Source organism: Nerophis lumbriciformis, linkage group LG09 (assembly GCF_033978685.3).
Source record: "Nerophis lumbriciformis linkage group LG09, RoL_Nlum_v2.1, whole genome shotgun sequence".
NCBI lineage: Eukaryota > Metazoa > Chordata > Actinopteri > Syngnathiformes > Syngnathidae > Nerophis > Nerophis lumbriciformis.
Window position 1 is genome coordinate 18,282,501 of NC_084556.2, and position 21,977 is coordinate 18,304,477.

The window sequence follows — 21,977 nt, forward strand, 5'->3', positions numbered from 1 at the left end:
CAGCTCTTTGCTCTTAGCCATGCTGAATGTTTGGGTCTTACTGATTGTATGGGGTGGACAGGTGTCTTTATGCAGCTTACGACCTCACACATGTGCATCTGATTCAGGATAATACAGTGGAGTGGAGGCGGACTAACAGGTCTTTGAGGGTCAGAATTTTAGCTGATAGACAGGTGTTCAAATACTTATTTTCAGCTGTATCACATGAATAAATTGTTAAAAAATCATAGATTGTGATTTCTGGATTTTTCTTTTTAGGTTATCTCTCATACAGTGGACATGCACCTACCGTGAAAATTTCAGACCCCTCCATGATTTCTAAGTGGCAGAACTTGCAAAATAGCAGGGTGTTCAAATACTTATTTTCTTCATTGTATATATGTATGTAAGTATGTATGTATGTATATATATATATATATATATATATATATATATGTATATATATATGTATGTGTGCGTGCGTGCATATATATACATGACCATATTAGTCCAGTGCTTAGGTCACTGCGCTGGCTTCCTGTTGCTTCGAGAATAGTTATTAAAACAGCTTTGCTTGTGTACAAGTCTTCATGGTCTTGTGCCAAAGTACATCTCTGACATGTTAGAACCATCTCAAGCTCTGAGAACCTCAGGGAGGGGTCTGCTGCTGGTTCCCAGAGTCCGAACGATGCATAATTCAGTTTTTTGCTCCTAAAATCTGGAATAATCTTCCAGAAGAAATGAGACAGGCCTCAAAGTTGGAAATGTTTAAATCAAGGTTGAAAACACTTTTAACTGTAAATATGACAACTGAAAGTATTGTATCTACACTATTTGATTGGAATTTGAACTATGATTAATTTTATGATTATTTTAATTTTGCCTATTATGTTTTTTGTAAATCAATTTGAATTGCTTTGTGTACGAATTGTGCTCTATAAATAAACTTGCCTTACCCTACCCAAAGTCAGCTGGGATAGGCTCCAGCACACTTGTGACCCAAAATAGGTTAAGCGGTTCAACATTTCTGAATAAATATTTGCTTGATGTGAGACTTCGCCCCCCCGTTCTTCTCATGCTCAGAGTCGGACCTGGCCAACCTGGGGCAGCTGTACCGAGATGAGCGTCTAAAGCAGAAGGCAGAGTCGATGAGGCTGGACAACTGTGACAAGCTGCATAGACTGGTGGGACGTCTGAGAGGCGGCAAGTGAAGAGGACACTTTGTATGGGCAGTCACAACACTGGTACATTATTCTTATAATTCTTTTTGAGGTCATTTCTCTACTCAAGACACGCTGGAAGGAATCCAGTGCAGCAGAGTTGGGAACAATGTGCCTTCTCTCCTCCGGGATGGGAGGAAATCAAGGTTGCATGTCAGCTTCTTTGGTGGCCACAGCACTGTCAGTGTTGCACTAAGACTCTGCCCCTTTCCTGTTTTTTATATAGAATTGGTCTCTGTAAGAGGTCATGGTATGAAGCTATGTTTGTGTCCACACTCGGGATGTGACGAGATCTTGTCACAATTGTTTTTTATTTTTAAGAGTATCCGTTTGGCAAGAAGTATTAGAACTTCGCATTAAGTGCTTGGACACTACAAACCGAGACCTAGCAACCAGAGCTAGACTCGGTATGTCAGAGACTTGTAATTGTATTTATTTTAACTTTGATTTGAGGAAACCGGTTTAAGAGTTTAAAGCTCATTCGCAGGTCATGCATGCAAAGTTACAAAAGGACTTTAAAGTGCACCTGTATTATTTTGTGATTTATTTTTGTGATTTTTCTTAAAAGCAGGGGTGCTGTTAGGAATTCTGGGGCCCCCCACACACCCAGCCTCCCAACTCTACCACTATACGCGGCACCCCTGCGTAAAATAATGCTAAAATCTTGCCTCCTTCTTGTGAGTCTTAATATGTATCGTCACACCCCTAGTCCATTAGAGTTCTTGCCAAAAAAGTATTTAACTCAACTTTGATAACGGTTCTTTGAACAAATCAACAAGCTTCTGTACTGTGAAGCGATGGAGTGCACTTTTATTTATTATGTATCAGAATAGAAAGAACTATGTTTATTACTCTGCTTTGTCACATGCATACGGTCCATCACAATGTAGAGCTTCCATTGCTTCTTACATAGTGGACGTGTAAAAGCCACATGACTTTTCGCTGTCTACTCAGGCTGAAGTGATGAGCAAGGATTGTACTTTTATAAACCACAAAACTTTCAACTGTCTAGTCACGAGACCACATATTTGTTGCAGCGGACTAAGACAGCCACCTTTAGTTGTTCTCAAGCACTTTTATCTCATAATAAAAAGTTCTATTTTATTGCTTTTGCATGCACCCGAGCTAGTGTTTTTCTAAATCTTTCTTAAATCAAGAATAAAACATCACATGGATTTACTCACACAAAATAGGACAGATTTGACTATTTTCCAGTGAGAAAATTAAAAAAAGTAAAGCGGGTTGTTTGATTTGTGTTTCTTTATCGCTCATTTAAAATCAGTTTCTTAGCCATAGGGCCTCCAAAAAAATTCTGTTTCTCAGCTGTGGTCCACAAGGGCATCCGTGGTACTGAGTTGTAATACACTTTTCCACCACTTGCAGCAATAATGACTATAATCCGCAGATCTGAAGTTAAGTTTCTTCAGCGCAAAAGTTATGACTAAAGTGGTGAAGCGGTATTTTCATTTGCACCTACATTTTATTGAAAGTTTATTTAAGAAACATACATATGTATAAATGTGTGTGTGTGTGTATACATATGTGTATATATATATATATATATATACGCATGTGTATATATATAATTACAATATATATTTATATATATTTTAACCCTGCATAATTGTATAAATGTTTTTTTACATCAGTTTTTAAGAGTCCCTTTGGCAGTATATTTGAATAGTATTTGTTTTTGTATTCAGCCTGACATAAGCCTTGATAATAATCTTTAACACATGGTTTCATATAATTTAACACGGTTTATCCTGTTACACCAAGTACGTTAGGTATAATTATTGAATACAATCAAATTCCAGTGTAAGGTGACTAATTCAGGGTTAATATTTGACTGGGACCCAGGCCCATCTGTAGTGGAAAAATTGGGCCCCAAAGGTAAAAAAGGTTAAGAACCCCTGGTCTAAAGGAACGAGTGCAGTACTGGATATTGCTTTTGTCTAAAATAAACATACTCAGTTGCAATAGTTTAACTCTATAGCACCTAATGACAATCAAAAAAAGAATACAAGCAAATAAATTTATTGTTTAAAAGTATGGATTCCAATATTGTCACAGCCACAAAACACACAGTTAACAGAGAAAATATCCACAATACGGTTCCACTAAAACATAGTTAGTTGGCTCAAAACAACCACAAAATATACATTATTCAAAATAATTTCAAGATTGTTAAAATTAGGAAACAAAAATATTTGCTCTACCATTCTTTGCAACATTTTTATAGTGCAGACTACCAAAAAGTTACGCAAATCACTCTTTGGCGCTTGTTGTCACACACATCATTGTCATTACACTCTAGTGCATTTTTCACAGCCCACCACTAATGTGGACGTGCCTGGTTTAATTGATTTTGAGGCTTGGAGAAACATTTTTAAGTTCATTTCTAGAACCTGATGTACTGGCCTGTGAGAAGGCTTGGAGTGATGTGCAATCACAAGCTTTTGACCAACTCATTCGGAATCCCCTTTTGTAATCTGGGATTACGTGTAATCCATTTCTGCAAAATAGGAGCTTCCCCACATCAGTCTGCTGCTGCTCGGAATATGAAGAGCACATTGAGGATTACGCCACACATATGACGCAGAGGGGGAATCTTTTCAGTTTGTTTCTTGGAAGTATTACAGTACCACTTTTACCACTGTTCAGAGGTTTTTGTTCACTTCTTCATTTTAAGGTCAGCTTCAATGGCACACCGGCGCCCTCTGGTGCCTCCATCCTACACAAACGGAGAAAGACAGCAAATTTAGTCTGTTTTAAGTGTTGCTGTCAAACGATTAAAATGTTTAATAAGATTAATCACAGGTTGCAGTGGATAAATTAATCAGAATACATTTTTAATTGTGTTTAATTTTGCATGAGCAAAGAGACTTGCACTTCACATGGTGATTAATCACTTTTAACATGTTCACGTTAACAAAAATGTTTTTTTGTTACTCTTTACTCACTGGAAGTGCTTCTGTGTGTATAATACTTTGTCGACTGTTTTTGTACTTAATTTCCCATGACAAGGCCAAAGTGCAGTTTATGGTCCTCCATCAGCCTGTCACTACCAGATCAACTGCACATGCAAACTGCCCACAATGCATTGCCAGAGACGTTTCGGGGACTTCAATTCACTCTGCACTCTAGATGGGTTAATTGCGTTAAAATGTTTAATCTGAATAAAAATGATGATGGATTAATGCGTATTAAATTTGACAGCCCCAAATTTCAGGATGTCTCACACCAGCCAATCACATATAACTGCATGACCATGTAATTGTTAAACATTGCTTTTTACTGGGGAGGTGTCCCAGAGAGTGATTTTATTTTGTAGTTTTAATTTGTGTGTTTTGAAGGTGGGTACTTACAAAGAGTGATAGCAGAAAAGCAGGAGAGGACATGGAGAATGCGTCCTGTAAGAAGCAAACATACATCAGCTCTGGGAGTTGAAGATAATGCAAAGTTTATCTAAGCTTTAATTATGTTGCTATGAGTTTATGAGATTTTGAAGTGTTAACTGCTGATTGAAAACACAAAAACGAAATATTAGGACAAAGCCTGCAATTTAAAGAACAACATCACATTCTAATCTTATGTCAAAAATTCCAGCATACTACCTTGTCAGTGGAGTCCTGCCTCCGCAGACCTTCACGGCCCCTCAGGTTCTTGGCACTTATACCGGACTCTGAGGTCTCCATGATGAGCTGGGTGGCCAGAAACTGCTGGATCTGCTCCAGGACGTCTCGCTGCATCTCCACGGCCATGTGGTACACGTCGTGATCCAGGCTGTTGTACATGACGGCGTTCTGAAACATCAGCATGATGTCCCGCTGGAACTCAGCCGTGGTTCGCATGGAACCGCTCTCGATGTTCTTCTTGATGGTGGCCAGGTCCATGGGCCTGTACAACCAGAACACTTCACCAACACTAAGCAGTACTAGACAGGTCAGTGTGCATTGTTTTTCTATTTATTAGTGCAATTACTGTCGCTATCAGTTTGAACACAACAGAAACAAAATCCAGATAAGGATTTACGGTTCCTAACCTAAACTGTGCCTCTTGAATGTAGTAATAATAGTTGCACTTACTTACCTGTGCACAATGCTATGATATCCTGGTGCAATTTCTTCTGTCACCGGTTGAAGGAAGACATTTGCATATCTACATGTGATAGAAATATAAAGAAATGTGAGGCATAGAACAATCACTTGACTTAAGTAAGCTGTTGGCCTTAAAAAAATGATAATGAAAAAAGTTGAGTCTTAAGATGTCTCTCAATCTGTTAAAGGATTCTGGTCAGTCATATTTAAAAAAATATACATATATATATTATAGGAATGAATGAAACTAGTTTGTATCATTTAGTCCAGGTGTCCGCGCAAACATAAAAAAATATATTTGTATTTTTAAATGCTAACTCTGCAGGCTATGTTTTGAATTTTTAAAATGTCATGTGCAGGCAATGTTTGAAATAAAATAATTGTTTTGTTTTTTTAAATCAACTGAGCAGGCAAAGTTTTCATTTAAAAAAAACATTTAAAAATCAACTGTGCAGGCAATGTTTTAAGTAAAATAAATGTTTTTAAAATCAACTGCAAGTGATGTTTTCAGTAAAAAAATGTAAAAATGTTTAAATCAACTGTGCAGAAATGTTTTAAGTACAAAAAATAAAAAAAATAACTGCATACGATGTTTTAGGAACATTACGATGTCATACAAATGTAACAAGAGATTAGTATTTATTGATGAAGTGGTAAAGTGAAATCGCGCCACTACAGTGCCCTAAAGCATCTGATTTAGTAACATTCTTGTCACACAAGTATAAAAAGAAGCTAACCCTTGCCGAACATTAAAATCTAAAACCTCCAGCGAAATGAATGATGACTTACTGTTCTTTTATTAACCTCAACAACGAGGCTGGTCACAAAAAAAAAGACATACACGCAGAGTTCAAGGTGAGGTCATGCATGACAGCCTACTCTGATTTTGATAAGGCTTCAATATTCTGACCTGTGATTGGCTGCTGCCCGCCAAACCAACATGATGGCCTTCTTCCAGATTTTGTGAGCCTGCAGAGCCTCCAGGTCCTCACTGCACATGGAGCTACAAACACAAAACAGTTATGGTCATGAAACAGAACCACCGTTTTGAACGTGTGCGCGTGTGTGCTCGCTCACAATAGTGATGAGGCAGGGCTGCTAGGGATGGAGTCGGCCATGGCGTGCAGCTGCAGCGATGATGAAGCAGTGTGGAGGCTGCATGCGTCCTCACTCTCGCTGGCTGCACGCTCCATCTCCATCTCGCCATCAGCCTCTGACGAGAACTCCTCCACCTCGTCTCCATCATCTTCTTCCTCATCGTCGTCGTCGTCGTCATCTTCTGGCCCGTTGACCTCATTATCCACATTAGTCCCTGAGGCTTTTTCTGTGCTGGCGACACTTATTTTACTCTCCTCCATCTCCTGCAAAGATGGAGGATGGGTATCAAACATGGCTTCCAGCACAACAGTACAGTGGATGTGTTATTTACCGTCTCATGGCTTTCTGTCACTGGGCAGTCTTTTAACGCTGATTCTGCAAATAAATGTATTCTTTAACATACATACACCTGCACTTTTAAATGAAATCCAATACAAGCGCGTATCAAAAACAATATCCTCAGTTTGTAGATGTATTAAGTTAAAATCTTCATTATTGTTTGTTGAAGGGCACAGCATCATATTAACACTTATTTCGAATGTTTATGTTGACTGTCAAAATATAAGAAACAGCCCTCAGTTTGATGCAGTGTAGTTGAACACCCTCAGTGTACCTTCACAGGGGTTATCAGATCTTTGCTGAGCCCACTTCTCTTCCAAAGAAATGTAGCTTTTATGGTGCACCGTCTCTCCTGCATCTCTCATAGCCTCGGGCTTTGCAGGTGCTCCGGTCTGGCAGCGCGCCAAGTCCCTGGAATTGCATGAGGTCAAGGATGTGGGCAGAATGCTGCTAAGTCCCGCCGGGGTTGCCGCTTCGCAGTTATCCTGCCTGCTGCATACAGAAGCTGAAGTTTGGCTTTCAACATCCAAGTCTTCTGCCTTCCCTGTCAGACTAGAGAGAAATGAGGACGGCGGGACACCCGTGGACCCTGAGCGGTGAGCCTCTTGAGTGTGGAAGGACTCAGCCTGCCATGCGCCGGGAAGTGTGTGGCCGTTCTCTTCGCACAGGAAGAGAGCAGCCTCTACTGCGGCCGCATCTAAAGCATCTGCAGCCTGTAGAAGAAGGTATACTTTTATAACCACTAATTACCTCAACTCTGTAGAAATATACTCTGTGTACTAGAAATGCGATATTGGCATTAGGGCTACAGATTTTCCATTGTTTAGTAATTAAGCAATCTGTCTAGTTTTTTGTTCGATTAATCGAGTAAATTAATAACACACATTTTCTATCCTCAATGAGACTTTTAGGAAGAATAGTTGAAGTAAACAAGGGTTTTTCTAATTACTTTTACTTTGTCTTATTATTAAAGCACATAAATTGAACTTTTCCAACAGGACCAACACTATATGACATCAAAACAAGTTTAAAAGTTTTTTTAAAGATGAACATGAACCAGGTATTAGATAATAAATAACCAAACTAAACAAAAATACTCCGATAAAGTACAGTATGATAAAGCTCCTGCCCCTCTTACCACACACACACAGGCCACATCACCAGCAGCGCAAACTAGATCAATAATAAGCGCACTGCTCTCGTGTGCACTGGAGCAATACAATGGCTACTTATTTTACTCATTAAAGAAATTATAGAAACAACAAAAGACAAATCGATTCTTTTTTCTAATCAAATGAATCGGTGTAATCAATTAATTGTTGCAGCCGTATTTGGAATAAATATCCGATATATTGGTATAATTAGGTTTCATATATCGCCTGGATTTTGTCATGCGACTGATGACCTCACAGAGCAACAAGCTTGCTAGCTAGTATGTCCGCGATCTGGATGTATATTTGAGTTTCGCCTGCGAATTGTAAATATGCAATGTATCAATCGCTGGTTGTGCAAGGGGGGAGTGAGGCCTCTTCAATACTGAAGTTCTAATTTAATATCAAAGAAAGGATCAGTTTGAGTCATACATGGCATTTTTGCAGCAAAATAATGATGAAAAATGGCCGGCGGTCTGGTGGTTTTAGTCCGGTGATTCATATTTTGCATTGGTTTTGTTTTTTTTACAGATACCACAAACTAATTATTTTCTCCCCTTTTTTTAAAGTGGGTTCTTATTTGTGAATTTGTTCAGAAGACTAACTTGTCTTACTTGTTGAGAGATCGTTATTTTTAATGATTATTTTGTTGAGACAAAATGTTGAAAATAAATATTTCTCCTTATTTATACCCTACAATATTTGTCTTATTTTGCACAAACTGGGATAGCATGATGTGTTCATTCAATACACTAAATGTGCCCTGACTTGCTGCATGTATCAGAAATGAAGGGCTGGACAGAATCGGTATATTGGTATAAGAAAAGCCAATATTAAGCATTTCCAGTGTATGCACGGCTTGTCATTTTTTAGCACCTTGTCCTCAATGATGGCGATGATGTCCCCCACTGTCTTCAGGTCTAGTTCATCTCCCATGTAGGAAACTGTCACATCCTCCTCGCTCAACTCTGATATTTTAACACCTGGAGTCGGATGCTGGCGCACAAGGGACGCAGAGGGCACCATCACATCCACATCTGCACGTGATTGACACCGCCAATATTCTATCATTGAAAAACACCTGTTTTGGAGGAACAGACGGTCTGAAGTGTCAAAGTAAAGGGTGAGACCTGAACATGCTGAGGCAACAGTCTTCACAGGGGCCGTAGTGGTGCCACAGGTAGAATCAGTGCTGACCATGAAGCCTAACTGGGCCGAGAATTGGTTGGGACCCGTCTCCAGGAGACGAGACAACATGGGAGCACCTGGCATGAAGGTAACAACATCCTCATCGCAATAATGGAAGGGAACTTGTGTTGGATTATATACACAGAGTCATAATCAATATGAATGCAGTTTTTTAAGTATCCGGTGAGTGTATTTGTACCTGATGCAGGAGAGAAGGGTTGACAGGGCAGAGTCAGCGGCAAGTCATGTGCTGCTGTCATATTACCAGTAGACATGTCTCGCTCTCCAGTCTGTCAACACATTTGTCTTTACAAATGATGACATAAATATGCAGCAGTAGCTCGGTTTTTGTTAATCATTCCTTCCAAAAAGTCGGACGAAGACTGAATCGTACAAAAACGAGAGCAATTTTTGAAATTAAAATCATGTAAAACAAACGAATCTGCTCTAGACACCCAAAAATATTAACACAAAACACATTTCATAAAGAATAAAATATATTTGACATGCAGAAAAAATGCAATACATAAATGATGAATGAAATGGATAAATGAACATTTTACATCACTTTTATCTTTATTGATTACTCTTGATGGCAATGAGCGGAAGAGTCGGGCAGAGGAGAGTCACGTGGATTTTGAATTCAACAGCGTTTTTCATCCTTTTTATCAAAGTGTGGCCGCATAATTCCGCAGAATGATACGCGGGCCAACGGACTAGTTTGTAGAAAATGTAATTGTACGAAAACCAAGGTACCACTGTAATGTATTTGAACATTTTCCTCCCTCAGCTTACCAGTCTGGACGTTGTTGCCAAGATGTTGCCTTTCTTCAGTAGTTCAGAGAGCAGTGGCGAAGGAGGCGGAGTGCCCCGCTGGGCCAAGAGCTTCCTTTGAGTGGGGTCATCCACAAAGGAGGGGTTCTCGTTACAGGAGCCAGAAGAGTCTGCAAATGACAACAACCTGGAGGATCCTGAAGCCTAAAGACAAAAAGGACAGAAACAAATGAGTGTCTGGTAAGACAAAGGGATGCGCACCAAAAAAGTCCAGACCAAATTCTGTGTTTACTACCGGGTACTGAATCACGTAAACTCAAACGGTGCCATATTTTGAAAGTAAATGCTACAATTTTCTATGCCTTATAGGGACCACTCAAAAGTAAGGCACCACTTTTCAAAATGCGCTAGCTCGATGCTAATTTACTTAGCAATTTTACATGCAGATTTCATCGCCTCCAAATATGGTAATCAAAACTACAACTACTGTAAGATGCACATTATAATCAAACAGCTGGTGTGTAATAAGTACAATACTTGCAGTATGAACACTTTGTAAAGCTTAACAAAAGACAAAACAGGCACATTCAACTTAATACCAATAGACTACTTCCTGCACAATGGCAACACATCTAGAACAATATGAAATGAATGCATACTTGCAAATGAGACTCAGAAGTGTAAGAAAGCAAGATATAACAACTAGACAGCAGTTATTCTTACCAGCTCACTGTTAAATACATTATTTTTGTATTATTATTAAATAAGTGAACATTCATTACCACATGATCAAAAACAAATTACTAAAAATTGGCACCGTTGAATCATATATATATATATATATATATATATATATATATATATATATATATATATATATATATATATATATATATATATATATATATATATATACCACATACCGGGAATTGGTACCAGATTGGTTCAAATTTGAAAGGTACCCATTCCTAGGTAGGACTAAGTCATACAAAAACTGTGATACTTTAAATTAAGGGTCACCGACCCATTGATCGCAATTTGCCTGTAGATTTTTGGGACTTTACAAGTAAACCCCAAAAATAATAAGAACAATAAACACAGACCTGCCAACAGGCACGCACTTTGACCCTTGAATACGCTCGTACGCATCGCAGATCTACAGTTTAGCATTTTGTTGCATTTTGGTGGTTTCAGTATCGAGTTCAGCCTTGCCCTGCAAATGTGTGTTACGTGATGTGCATCTTCCCAAAACAATAATTGCGCTAAGGCGGAGAGTTGTAACATCAATTAGTTCCAGCCGCATTAACACTCTTTATCCTTTGCTTGAGACAGGAAAATAACAAGCTAAACTCAACTCTGACAAAGAGCTATAAAAGCAAACGTGTCCAAAGTGTGGCTTGTTTTTTTGACAAGCCTGCAGAAACCAGGGATCTTGGTTGGTGAAGGTTGGTGAGCACTGCTTTAAAGGATGTCAACACGTTATCTCAAGCACTTACATCTTTTGTGCAGGGAAAATCCGCAGTCAAACACGGTAGAGGATCACAGGATGAAAACTCCACGCTAGGTGAGTTACAACCAGACGGCGAATGCATGACAGCCCCCGCCACACGCCGAGGTGTGTTCTTTGCTACCTGTCTGGCTGAAAGAGACATCCCTTTCTTAGGTATTGTGAATAGATATTGTAGATACTAGACAGTTTGAAGAAAAGCTGATACCCTGATAGGCAGCATCTGTGCTTTTCCTTTTCAACTCTGCTTCTTCTTCTTCCTGCTTCTGTTTCCTGAAACGCAAAATATGCTTTTGTACCTAATGGTGTGGGATGTGTCATTAACAAACGTCTTGTCCGAAGATTTATTACCGCTGAATTTCCTTCCATAATTCTTCCAGTTTGGAGTCCAGATGACCAGCTTGAATGAGTTCTGACTCCCTTTTCAGCGTCCTGCAGGTTGGAAACATGTTACAAACGCAGTAAAATGCTTCAGAGTGTGTATATTGTATGTATGTATGTATATGTGTATATATATATATATATATATATATATATATATATATATTATATATATATATTATATATATATATATATATATAGTATACCCATTTTCATATACCTTATATACTGTATACAGTATAGCCCTTGCTCATATGCCTTATACTGTATATACTTAAGTTTATATGCCTTATATACAAACCCCGTTTCCATGAGTTGGGAAATTGTGTTAGATGTAAATATAAACGGAATACAATGATTTGCAAATCCTTTTCAACCCATATTCAGTTGAATGCACTACAAAGACAAGATATTTGATGTTCAAACTCATAAACTTTATATTTTTTTGTTGCAAATAATAATTAACTTAGAATTTCATGGCTGCAACATGTGCCAAAGTAGTTGGGAAAGGGCATGTTCACCACTGTGTTACATGGCCTTTCCTTTTAACAACACTCAGTAAACGTTTGGGAACTGAGGAGACACATTTTTTAAGCTTTTCAGGTGGAATTCTTTCCCATTCTTGCTTGATGTACAGCTTACGTTGTTCAACAGTCCGGGGTCTCCGTTGTGGTATTTTAGGCTTCATAATGCGCCACACATTTTCAATGGGAGACAGGTCTGGACTACAGGCAGGCCAGTCTAGTACCCGCACTCTTTTACTATGAAGCCACGTTGATGTAACACGTGGCTTGGCATTGTCTTGTTGAAATAAGCAGGGGCGTCCATGGTAACGTTGCTTGGATGGCAACATATGTTTCTCCAAAACCTGTATGTACCTTTCAGCATTAATGGCGCCTTCACAGATGTGTAAGTTACCCATGTCTTGGGCACTAATACACCCCCATACCATCACAGATGCTGGCTTTTCAACTTTGCGCCTATAACAATCCGGATGGTTCTTTTCCTCTTTGGTCCGGAGGACACGACGTCCACAGTTTCCAAAAACAATTTGAAATGTGGACTCATCAGACCACAGAACACTTTTCCACTTTGTATCAGTCCATCTTAGATGAGCTCAGGCCCAGCGAAGCCGACGGCGTTTCTGGGTGTTGTTGATAAACGGTTTTCGCCTTGCATAGGAGAGTTTTAACTTGCACTTACAGATGTAGCGACCAACTGTAGTTACTGACAGTGGGTTTCTGTAGTGTTCCTGAGCCCATGTGGTGATATCATTTACACACTGATGTCGCTTGTTGATGCAGTACAGCCTGAGGGATCGAAGGTCACGGGCTTAGCTGCTTACGTGCAGTGATTTCTCCAGATTCTCTGAACCCTTTGATTATATTACGGACTGTAGATGGTGAAATCCCTAAATTCCTTGCAATAGCTGGTTGAGAAAGGTTTTTCTTAAACTGTTCAACAATTTGCTCACGCATTTGTTGACAAAGTGGTGACCCTTGCCCCATCCTTGTTTGTGAATGACTGAGCATTTCATGGAATCTACTTTTATACCCAATCATGGCACCCACCTGTTCCTAATTTGCCTGTTCACCTGTGGGATGTTCCAAATAAGTGTTTGATGAGCATTCCTCAACTTTATCAGTATTTATTGCCACCTTTCCCAACTTCTTTGTCACATGTTGCTGGCATAACATTCTAAAGTTAATGATTATTTGCAACAACAAAAAAATGTTTATCAGTTTGAACATTAAATATGTTGTCTTTGTAGCATATTTAACTGAATATGGGTTGAAAAGGATTTGCAAAACATTGTAATTCGTTTATATTTACATCAAACACAAATTCCCAACTCATATGGAAACGGGGTTTGTATACAGTATATCCATGCTCACACCTTATAATACACAGTATAGCCATGTTCAAATACCATATGTATACACATTACACCCATTCTCATATACTATGTAAATACAATATACCCATCCTCATATACCTTGTATACACAGGATATCCATGCTCATATACTTTGTATATACAGGATATCCATGCACTTATACCATATATATATATATATATATATATATATATATATATATATATATATATATATATATATATATATATATTACCCATTCTCATACACCTTATACATACATACATAGTATATCCATGCTCATATACCTTTTTTCTACAGTATTTCCATGCCCATATACCTGTGTTCCTCTTGGGTTTGCTTGATCAACTTCTTTAATTCATCAATCCTCTGAGCTGTCAGCCTGCGAACTATCACGTCCCCCACTGTCTCAACCACCTCCCCTCTCTCGCCTCGCTTCCTCCTGCAAATGACACGGAAGCCTTGTTGTGTAGGGAAATAGTTCCGATGCGGGCATCAAACAGTTTAAGCCTTTGCTTGTTTTAACTTCACTCACTTTGGGGCGTCAGTGTTTTCCAGTAGCTCAGAGTATTTGGAGGCACAGTGCTGGGAACAAGAGAGTTGAGTCAATTATAAAGTACAAAAATGGTGCAAAAGATGATACATTTGTTTTTTGTAATGGACAATATTTTAGTTCTTGCCTTTTGCGAGAACCAGTCGGGTGGTCGCCCAGATTCTGTAAATGGTTTGATGGCTCGGCTGACAGAGACCCTGCAAAGTTAAAACGTGTTGATATTGAAATTAAAATTCCAATGACATTTTGACTTATTATGAAACCTCAAAATGTGTTATATTGATGCCGATCTCTTTGACATTCACTCGTTAAAATGACTTAATTACACAAAAATTATAATAGACTTAATTCTTGTAAGATTACAGGTTTTTTTACAGTAATTACAAATCTATTGTTTTTTCTCATACTACTTATTAGAATTATTAGTATTAGTATGTTAAAAAACAGCAATTTTAAGATTTTTTTCTCATGACAATGCAACTGTTTTTTTCTTGAAAGGTTATTCCCATAATTTAACAGCTCCGCTCGTTCTAATAATTTAATTACAAAAAAATCATATTAGACTTATTTCTCGCAAGATTACCATTTTTTCTGGGAATAGTACACATTTATTGCTGTAACATTATGATTTTTCCCCCCCAAATGTTTCCTCTTGATATTACCTATATCAGAAGGTTATGTAAGGTTGTGTCAGAAAGGGGATAAGGAACAAGTTATTGCATTTTGGGGCTGATTTGTAACACATCTACGTTACATTACGTTTACGTTACTAGTCTCAACTTTTTTGTGTGTGTATTCTAATGGTCCCGCCCCCACCCACCGAGACAAAGACAGTGGATGACTATCAAGACGATGGATAAAGTACAATTAATTACATTTTGGGGCTGAACCGGATCACTATCTGAAAAGTTTTTTTTTTTACTAATAGTAGATAAGACCTGGTGGAGGTCTGCGCTGTTTGTTTTTCTATTTTGTTTTGTTTTTTGTTTCAGCTTTTCCCACACAGGGGTCGCGACAGTAAGTTCATTGCATGGATGATATTGGCTTAGTTTTTACCCTGGATGTCCTTCCTTTTGTTTTAATATTAGTTTTTCTCATAATATTACAACTTATTACTAATCATAGCGCAATTGTTTGTCTTCTCGCTCGTCTTACAAGGTCACATTTTAAAATGACTCCCTATATTTTAGTTTTTGCATAAATACATACAATTTTATTATCATATATTTTACGTCAATTTTCTCAAGGGAAAAAAAGAATGAATTCTAAAAATATTTTTTGTTTTTTCTAGTAAAAAATAATTCCATTATTCTGCTGACATCATGACTACTTTTTCTTGTAATTATACGGTTTTAGTGTCAACGTAGCTGTAAAACTAATACACAGATGCATCAGATGCAAAATATAAATCTCAAAATGTATTGAGATGCACAATGATATACTATATACATTTTTTTTTCTTTACACACATACATATATATATACATATATATATATATATATATATATATATATATACACACATATATATATATATATATATATATATATATATATATATATATATATATATATATATATATATATATATATATATGTACGTGTGTGTGTGTGTTTGTAAAAACAGGGTGTGTGTGATGCGTCAGTGCAGTAGCACTGCGTAGAAGTGCTTGTAGTTAGCGCATGTTGCATGCTGCTTCTGCCTGCTACTGTCTGCTTTCAGCTACTGCCCCCGGCTAGCCCTCCTTACGGTGGGTGAAAAGAGGAGCCGAGTGCGTAAGCCTCCTCTTGCCGGTACACAGCCTCTCCACCACCAAGACTCCTACAGTGCCTCCTCGCGGCCACACACGGTAACTGGGACCTCGCGGTCTCAGGCTAAACTGTAGGGGATCTCAGAGCAGCAGTGGGCCCCAGAGGCGAGGTGTGCAGGCCCACCGGTGTGTGGACACGCTCTGGCATCCGTCAAGCACTGCCCCACCTATGGGTCAAATAGTCGTCATCTCCCCTTCCCCCCCACCCGCTGCCTTGTGGTACCTTTGGGAAAAGGAAAGGCTATGGGAGTAAACCCAGACAGAAAATCAGGAGTGGAGCCCCTGAGGCGGCTGGGTGTCATTGCTGACCCCCTGCCGGCAGATCCTGCAGCTAAGCCAATGCCAGACGTATTGCCTTGCTTTCCTCTGGGCCACATCGACACGGCCGAGAGGGGGATCTTGATGACTGGGAAACCCAGGATCCCCATGTTTTTCTGCCCAGGCATGCGCCACGGAGAGCTCACTCCAGCCTCTCCCCTAAAGGGAGGAAACAACACGGATGCTGGCAATCCTAAGCTCGCCAGCTACGACAGTGGGAGAAAGAACTCCCCCAGGCGCAACCCATCGTCACTACTGACGGACGGATGCCTATGATGATGATGATGATATATATATATATGTGTATATATATATATATATATATATATATTTATTTAATATCCATCCATTTTCTACTGCTTATTCCCTTTGGGGTCGCGGGGTGCGCAGGAGCCTATCTCAGCTACAATCGGGCGGAAGGCGGGGTACACCCTGGACAAGTCGCCACCTCATTGCAGGGCCAAAACAGATTCAACATTCACACACTAGGGTCAATTTAGTGTTGCCAATCAACCTATCCCCAGGTGCATCTCTTTGGAAGTGGGAGGAAGTCGGAGTACCCGGAGGGAACCCATGCAGTCACAGGGAGGACATGCAAACTCCACACAGAAAAAACTACTAACCCCTGTGCCACCATGCTGCCCTATATTTGTAGTATATATTTATAAATATATATCAAAATATATACAGTATATATACACACCTGCATATACCGGTATACAGTATGTACGCATATATATATATATATATATATATATATATATATACATACAGTATGTACACACTGGTATATATGTATATAGACATTTGATGTACATACATACATATAAATATACATATATATATATACACACACACACATATATATATATATATACAGTATATATATATATATATATACAGTATGTACACACATGTATGTATATACACATTTGATGTACTTACATATAAATACACACACACATATATATATATATATATACACACACACATATATATATTTATATACACACATATATATATATATATATATATGTATATATATATATACATACAGGTAAAAGCCAGTAAATTAGAATATTTTGAAAAACTTGATTTATTTCAGTAATTGCATTCAAAAGGTGTAACTTGTACATTATATTTATTCATTGCACACAGACTGATGCATTCAAATGTTTATTTCATTTAATTTTGATGATTTGAAGTGGCAACAAATGAAAATCCAAAATTCCGTGTGTCACAAAATTAGAATATTACTTAAGGCTAATACAAAAAAGGGATTTTTAGAAATGTTGGCCAACTGAAAAGTATGAAAATTAAAAATATAAGCATGTACAATACTCAATACTTGGTTGGAGCTCCTTTTGCCTCAATTACTGCGTTAATGCGGTGTGGCATGGAGTCGATGAGTTTCTGGCACTGCTCAGGTGTTATGAGAGCCCAGGTTGCTCTGATAGTGGCCTTCAACTCTTCTGCGTTTTTGGGTCTGGCATTCTGCATCTTCCTTTTCACAATACCCCACAGATTTTCTATGGGGCTAAGGTCAGGGGAGTTGGCGGGCCAATTTAGAACAGAAATACCATGGTCCGTAAACCAGGCACGGGTAGATTTTGCGCTGTGTGCAGGCGCCAAGTCCTGTTGGAACTTGAAATCTCCATCTCCATAGAGCAGGTCAGCAGCAGGAAGCATGAAGTGCTCTAAAACTTGCTGGTAGACGGCTGCGTTGACCCTGGATCTCAGGAAACAGAGTGGACCGACACCAGCAGATGACATGGCACCCCAAACCATCACCCAACCATGCAAATTTTGCATTTCCTTTGGAAATCGAGGTCCCAGAGTCTGGAGGAAGACAGGAGAGGCACAGGATCCACGTTGCCTGAAGTCTAGTGTAAAGTTTCCACCATCAGTGATGGTTTGGGGTGCCATGTCATCTGCTGGTGTCGGTCCACTCTGTTTCCTGAGATCCAGGGTCAACGCAGCCGTCTAAAAGCAAGTTTTAGAGCACTTCATGCTTCCTGCTGCTGACCTGCTCTATGGAGATGGAGATTTCAAGTTCCAACAGGACTTGGCGCCTGCACACAGCGCAAAATCTACCCGTGCCTGGTTTACAGACCATGGTATTTCTGTTCTAAATTGGCCCGCCTACTCCCCTGACCTTAGCCCCATAGAAAATCTGTGGGGTATTGTGAAAAGGAAGATGCAGAATGCCAGACCCAAAAACGCAGAAGAGTTGAAGGCCACTATCAGAGCAACCTGGGCTCTCATAACACCTGAGCAGTGCCAGAAACTCATCGACTCCATGCCACGCCGCATTAACGCAGTAATTGAGGCAAAAGGAGCTCCAACCAAGTATTGAGTATTGTACATGCTCATATTTTTCATTTTCATACTTTTCAGTTGGCCAACATTTCTAAAAATCCCTTTTTTGTATTAGCCTTAAGTAATATTCTAATTTTGTGACACACGGAATTTTGGATTTTCATTTGTTGCCACTTCAAATCATCAAAATTAAATGAAATAAACATTTGAATGCATCAGTCTGTGTGCAATGAATAAATATAATGTACAAGTTACACCTTTTGAATGCAATTACTGAAATAAATCAAGTTTTTCAAAATATTCTAATTTACTGGCTTTTACCTGTATATGCATATATATATATATATATATATATATATATATATATATATATATATATATATATATATATACTGTCTACATCCCAGCTTCTAGTGAGCTACATATTATGGAGAGTATGTGTCTTGTACCTGTGTGAAGTTGCCCCACCCCACCCTGTCAAAATCTCCCCAAACGTGTCTCAATAGTTTGTGCTATGTTTGTGCTGCCAACATTTTTTGGGCCGTTACGGTTTGTAAGTTATTCTAAAACACATTTTCTGACTCGTGATGTCATTCAGCCCCACCATTTGTCCAAATCACCCCAACCGTGTCCCATATGTTTGTGCTGTATTTTTTGCCACTAACTATTATCGTTAAAGTCATGAATGTTTTATGCTTTCGTTATTCAAATGTAATTAACATGTTATTAGTCATTAATAGCCCCCAACTATGTCAAAAACTCCCGAAACTTGTCCAAATCGGTTGTGCTGGTCTGTTCTTGGTGCTTGTGTCTAACAATTATATTTTTTAAATATTAATGAACGTTTATTATAGTTTTTAAGTTATTAACAAGTGTTAGTACTATAAAGACTGTAATTGTTGGATCAAAAATGTTTGCAGCACAAACTAGCACAAACGATTGGGGCTGGTTTGGGGATGTTTTGACAAGGTGGAGGGGGGGGGCAACTTCTCACAGCTGTCAGTAACTGCATGCATAACTTAAATCAAGAAGTGATAATAACTGACAACGTATAATGTTGAATGCAATCATGGCTGCAGGGTTTAAGTACAACAAGGAAAAATACCAGTTTTGGTCTCCGCTCTTCATGACAGATGTGGCCAAACACAGCTTCTCCCTGACAGACCATGGTTCTGTTGGTCCTATGACAAGCAGCTTGTGTTCTGCAAATGAGAAGACAAAACAATAAGCTAATGATAGACATAAAAAGTGGTGCCATTCTTTAGGCCTTGCATTCCTAATCTTTCTTGCATGCTAACTCAACCTGCAATCTTTGCACTCATAGGAGTGCTGAGAGCTGTACACACACGCACATGCCCACGCGCACACTCACGCACGGAGTCACAGGCATGTTTATAAAAAAAAAAAAGAGGTGTCAGCCTTTGAGACTTGCAGGTTGTGCTGCGGTGCAAGTTGTCCGCTAGCAGCCAGCAAGTGACAACATCACGTCAGTGCGCCGACATTACTCACTCCCAACGCCGTTTGCCATCTTCCTGTCATCCCGACACTCCGCACATCCTGCTGGATGCAAACCCACCGGTTAACATGAGCAGTCATATCATATTGACAGAACACATGCGTTGACTTTACCTTTTGTTTTAGAAAATGTGCAACACTGACGATGTCCACCTCTTTGACGTTAGCTCGCGCGCCCCATCATTGTATTGTGCCTTTGAGCTAACTTCGAATATCAACTCAAAATACGCCTCATTTGCCTCGCGTCGTGGAGGTTTTTGGTTGTTGTTGATTTTTTTGTTTTAACCCCTGACGACGCCGTCCATGTTACAGTCAAACTGCCATGAGCAGCAACGAAGACTAGTAGGAGTGACCATGAGCGGTCATCAATAAGAACTAGCTAGCTACATGCTGCGCACTACTGCTGGTGCCTAATGCTATGCTAGCTCACTTTCACCGACCAATAAAGATGCTTCTTTTATTAGCGTGACAGCGATAAACATGGCGCTGATAACTTATACCCATATCGTCGTTGTGACTAAGTAACTAAACAATGATTATGGCGCGCCACTTTACATAATCAGTGAATGGAAATACTGTAGTGGGTGGATCGATTTAAATATCGATAGTATCAATATTGGATACGATTGTGATTCGCAGGATAATTTTAGTTCTCTTCTTTCTTTGTTTTCTCCAATATCTGAGTGTTTGTGGTTATGTACATACCTTGACATTGTTAATACTGTTATTTTTACTCCAGGGCAAAAGTAAACAAAGGATTTGAATGAGAGAGCCAGTATTTATTTTTTTCTTTTCTTTACCTATTAACTTCCTTTTTGTTCCAACAATTTTTTGTAAAAATACATATATGTATTATTTTGTTGATATATATATATATATATATATATATATATATATATATATATATATATATATATATATATATATATATAAATATGTATATATATATATATATATATATATATATATATATATATATAAATATTTATATATATATATATATATATATATGTGTGTGTTGGCCCTGCGATATGAGATGGCGACTTGTCCAGGGTGTAACCCGCCTTCCGCCCGATTCTAGCTGAGATAGGCTCCAGCGCCCCCCGCGACCCCGAAGGGAATAAGTGGTAGAAAATGGATATATACATATATATATATATATATATATATATATATATATATATATATATATTATATATATATATATATTTTTTTTTTTTTTTTAATAAAGTGATTTAAAAAAAAATTCTACACCTAAAATCTTTGTCCTCCAAGTACAGTATCATCATGGTCAACAAACTAAATGATCCTGAAACATTTTAAGTCAAAAGTACTGGCATCAGTATCGGTATTAGCGATACTGGCCCCTTATTATCTACACTATTTGATTGATTTTATTTTAACAAGGATTATTTTCTGATTTTAATTTTAAGTGTGAATACTTTTATGGTTATTTAATGTTTTCATTTTTGCCTTCTTTTAATTTTCTGTAAAGCACTTTAAATTTCCTTGAGTACATATTGTGTTCTATAAATAAACTTGCCTTGCCTTATTTACAGTACTTGTTACCACATTGATATCGCCTGTATCTTGGTATTACAATGCCGATACGTTTTATTAGAATTTTTTCATATTGATACAATGATTTTGTGAGTTTGCCTTTAATTTGTTGATCGTGATTCTGCAATTTAGAATAAAACACAGGACAGAATATTTTAGGCAAACCAAAATAGCTTTCAATGTATTTGGGAACAACTTAAAAATGTTCACTGCTACTGATATTGGCCTGCCACAAGGCTCTAACATCGGCCCTCTTCTTTTCTCAA

The 21,977-nt window shown here is 38.4% G+C and overlaps 2 protein-coding genes across 3 annotated transcripts in view; one reads left to right on the plus strand and one right to left on the minus strand.

Annotated features, from left to right (window-relative positions):
* The window catches only part of dnajc18 (DnaJ (Hsp40) homolog, subfamily C, member 18), a 14,905-nt gene extending 12,469 nt beyond the window's left edge, over nucleotides 1-2,436 (plus strand). The window contains exon 8 of the mRNA XM_061962433.2: nucleotides 1,063-2,436. Coding sequence (XP_061818417.1) covers nucleotides 1,063-1,190 — 128 coding nt within the window. The 3' untranslated portion in view covers nucleotides 1,191-2,436. The remainder of the gene's footprint in view (nucleotides 1-1,062) is intronic.
* A 620-nt stretch (nucleotides 2,437-3,056) lies between these two features.
* LOC133607621 (bromodomain-containing protein 8-like) lies at nucleotides 3,057-20,572 on the minus strand. Of its 2 annotated transcripts, XM_061962430.2 has the most exons (21): nucleotides 20,266-20,572; nucleotides 20,146-20,196; nucleotides 19,742-19,838; nucleotides 14,316-14,385; nucleotides 14,171-14,220; nucleotides 13,955-14,077; nucleotides 11,708-11,788; nucleotides 11,565-11,629; nucleotides 11,346-11,488; nucleotides 9,871-10,053; nucleotides 9,275-9,365; nucleotides 9,018-9,152; nucleotides 8,764-8,924; nucleotides 7,011-7,449; nucleotides 6,729-6,772; nucleotides 6,377-6,660; nucleotides 6,210-6,302; nucleotides 5,292-5,360; nucleotides 4,817-5,099; nucleotides 4,568-4,612; nucleotides 3,057-3,933 (listed from the first exon to the last, which is right to left on the minus strand). In XM_061962430.2, exons 2-21 carry the CDS (start codon nucleotides 20,162-20,164, stop codon nucleotides 3,874-3,876), a joined length of 2,535 nt encoding a protein of 844 aa, XP_061818414.1. In that variant the 5' UTR covers nucleotides 20,165-20,196; nucleotides 20,266-20,572; the 3' UTR covers nucleotides 3,057-3,873. The 2 variants fall into 2 exon arrangements, with proteins under 2 accessions (XP_061818414.1, XP_061818416.1); XM_061962432.2 differs by lacking the exons at nucleotides 14,171-14,220; nucleotides 14,316-14,385; nucleotides 19,742-19,838; nucleotides 20,146-20,196; nucleotides 20,266-20,572 and having other exon boundaries at nucleotides 11,346-11,484.
* Nucleotides 20,573-21,977: the final 1,405 nt, after the last annotated feature.

What these genes read in the sequence shown, in the direction of transcription:
- LOC133607621 (XM_061962430.2), bottom strand. An exon ending in TTATGGAAGGAAATTCAGCG is followed by an intron (nt 11,630 to 11,707) that starts GTAATAAATCTT and finishes TTTGCGTTTCAG; the next exon opens with GAAACAGAAGCAGGAAGAAG. An exon ending in TCGCCATCATTGAGGACAAG is followed by an intron (nt 7,450 to 8,763) that starts GTGCTAAAAAAT and finishes CTTCTTCTACAG; the next exon opens with GCTGCAGATGCTTTAGATGC.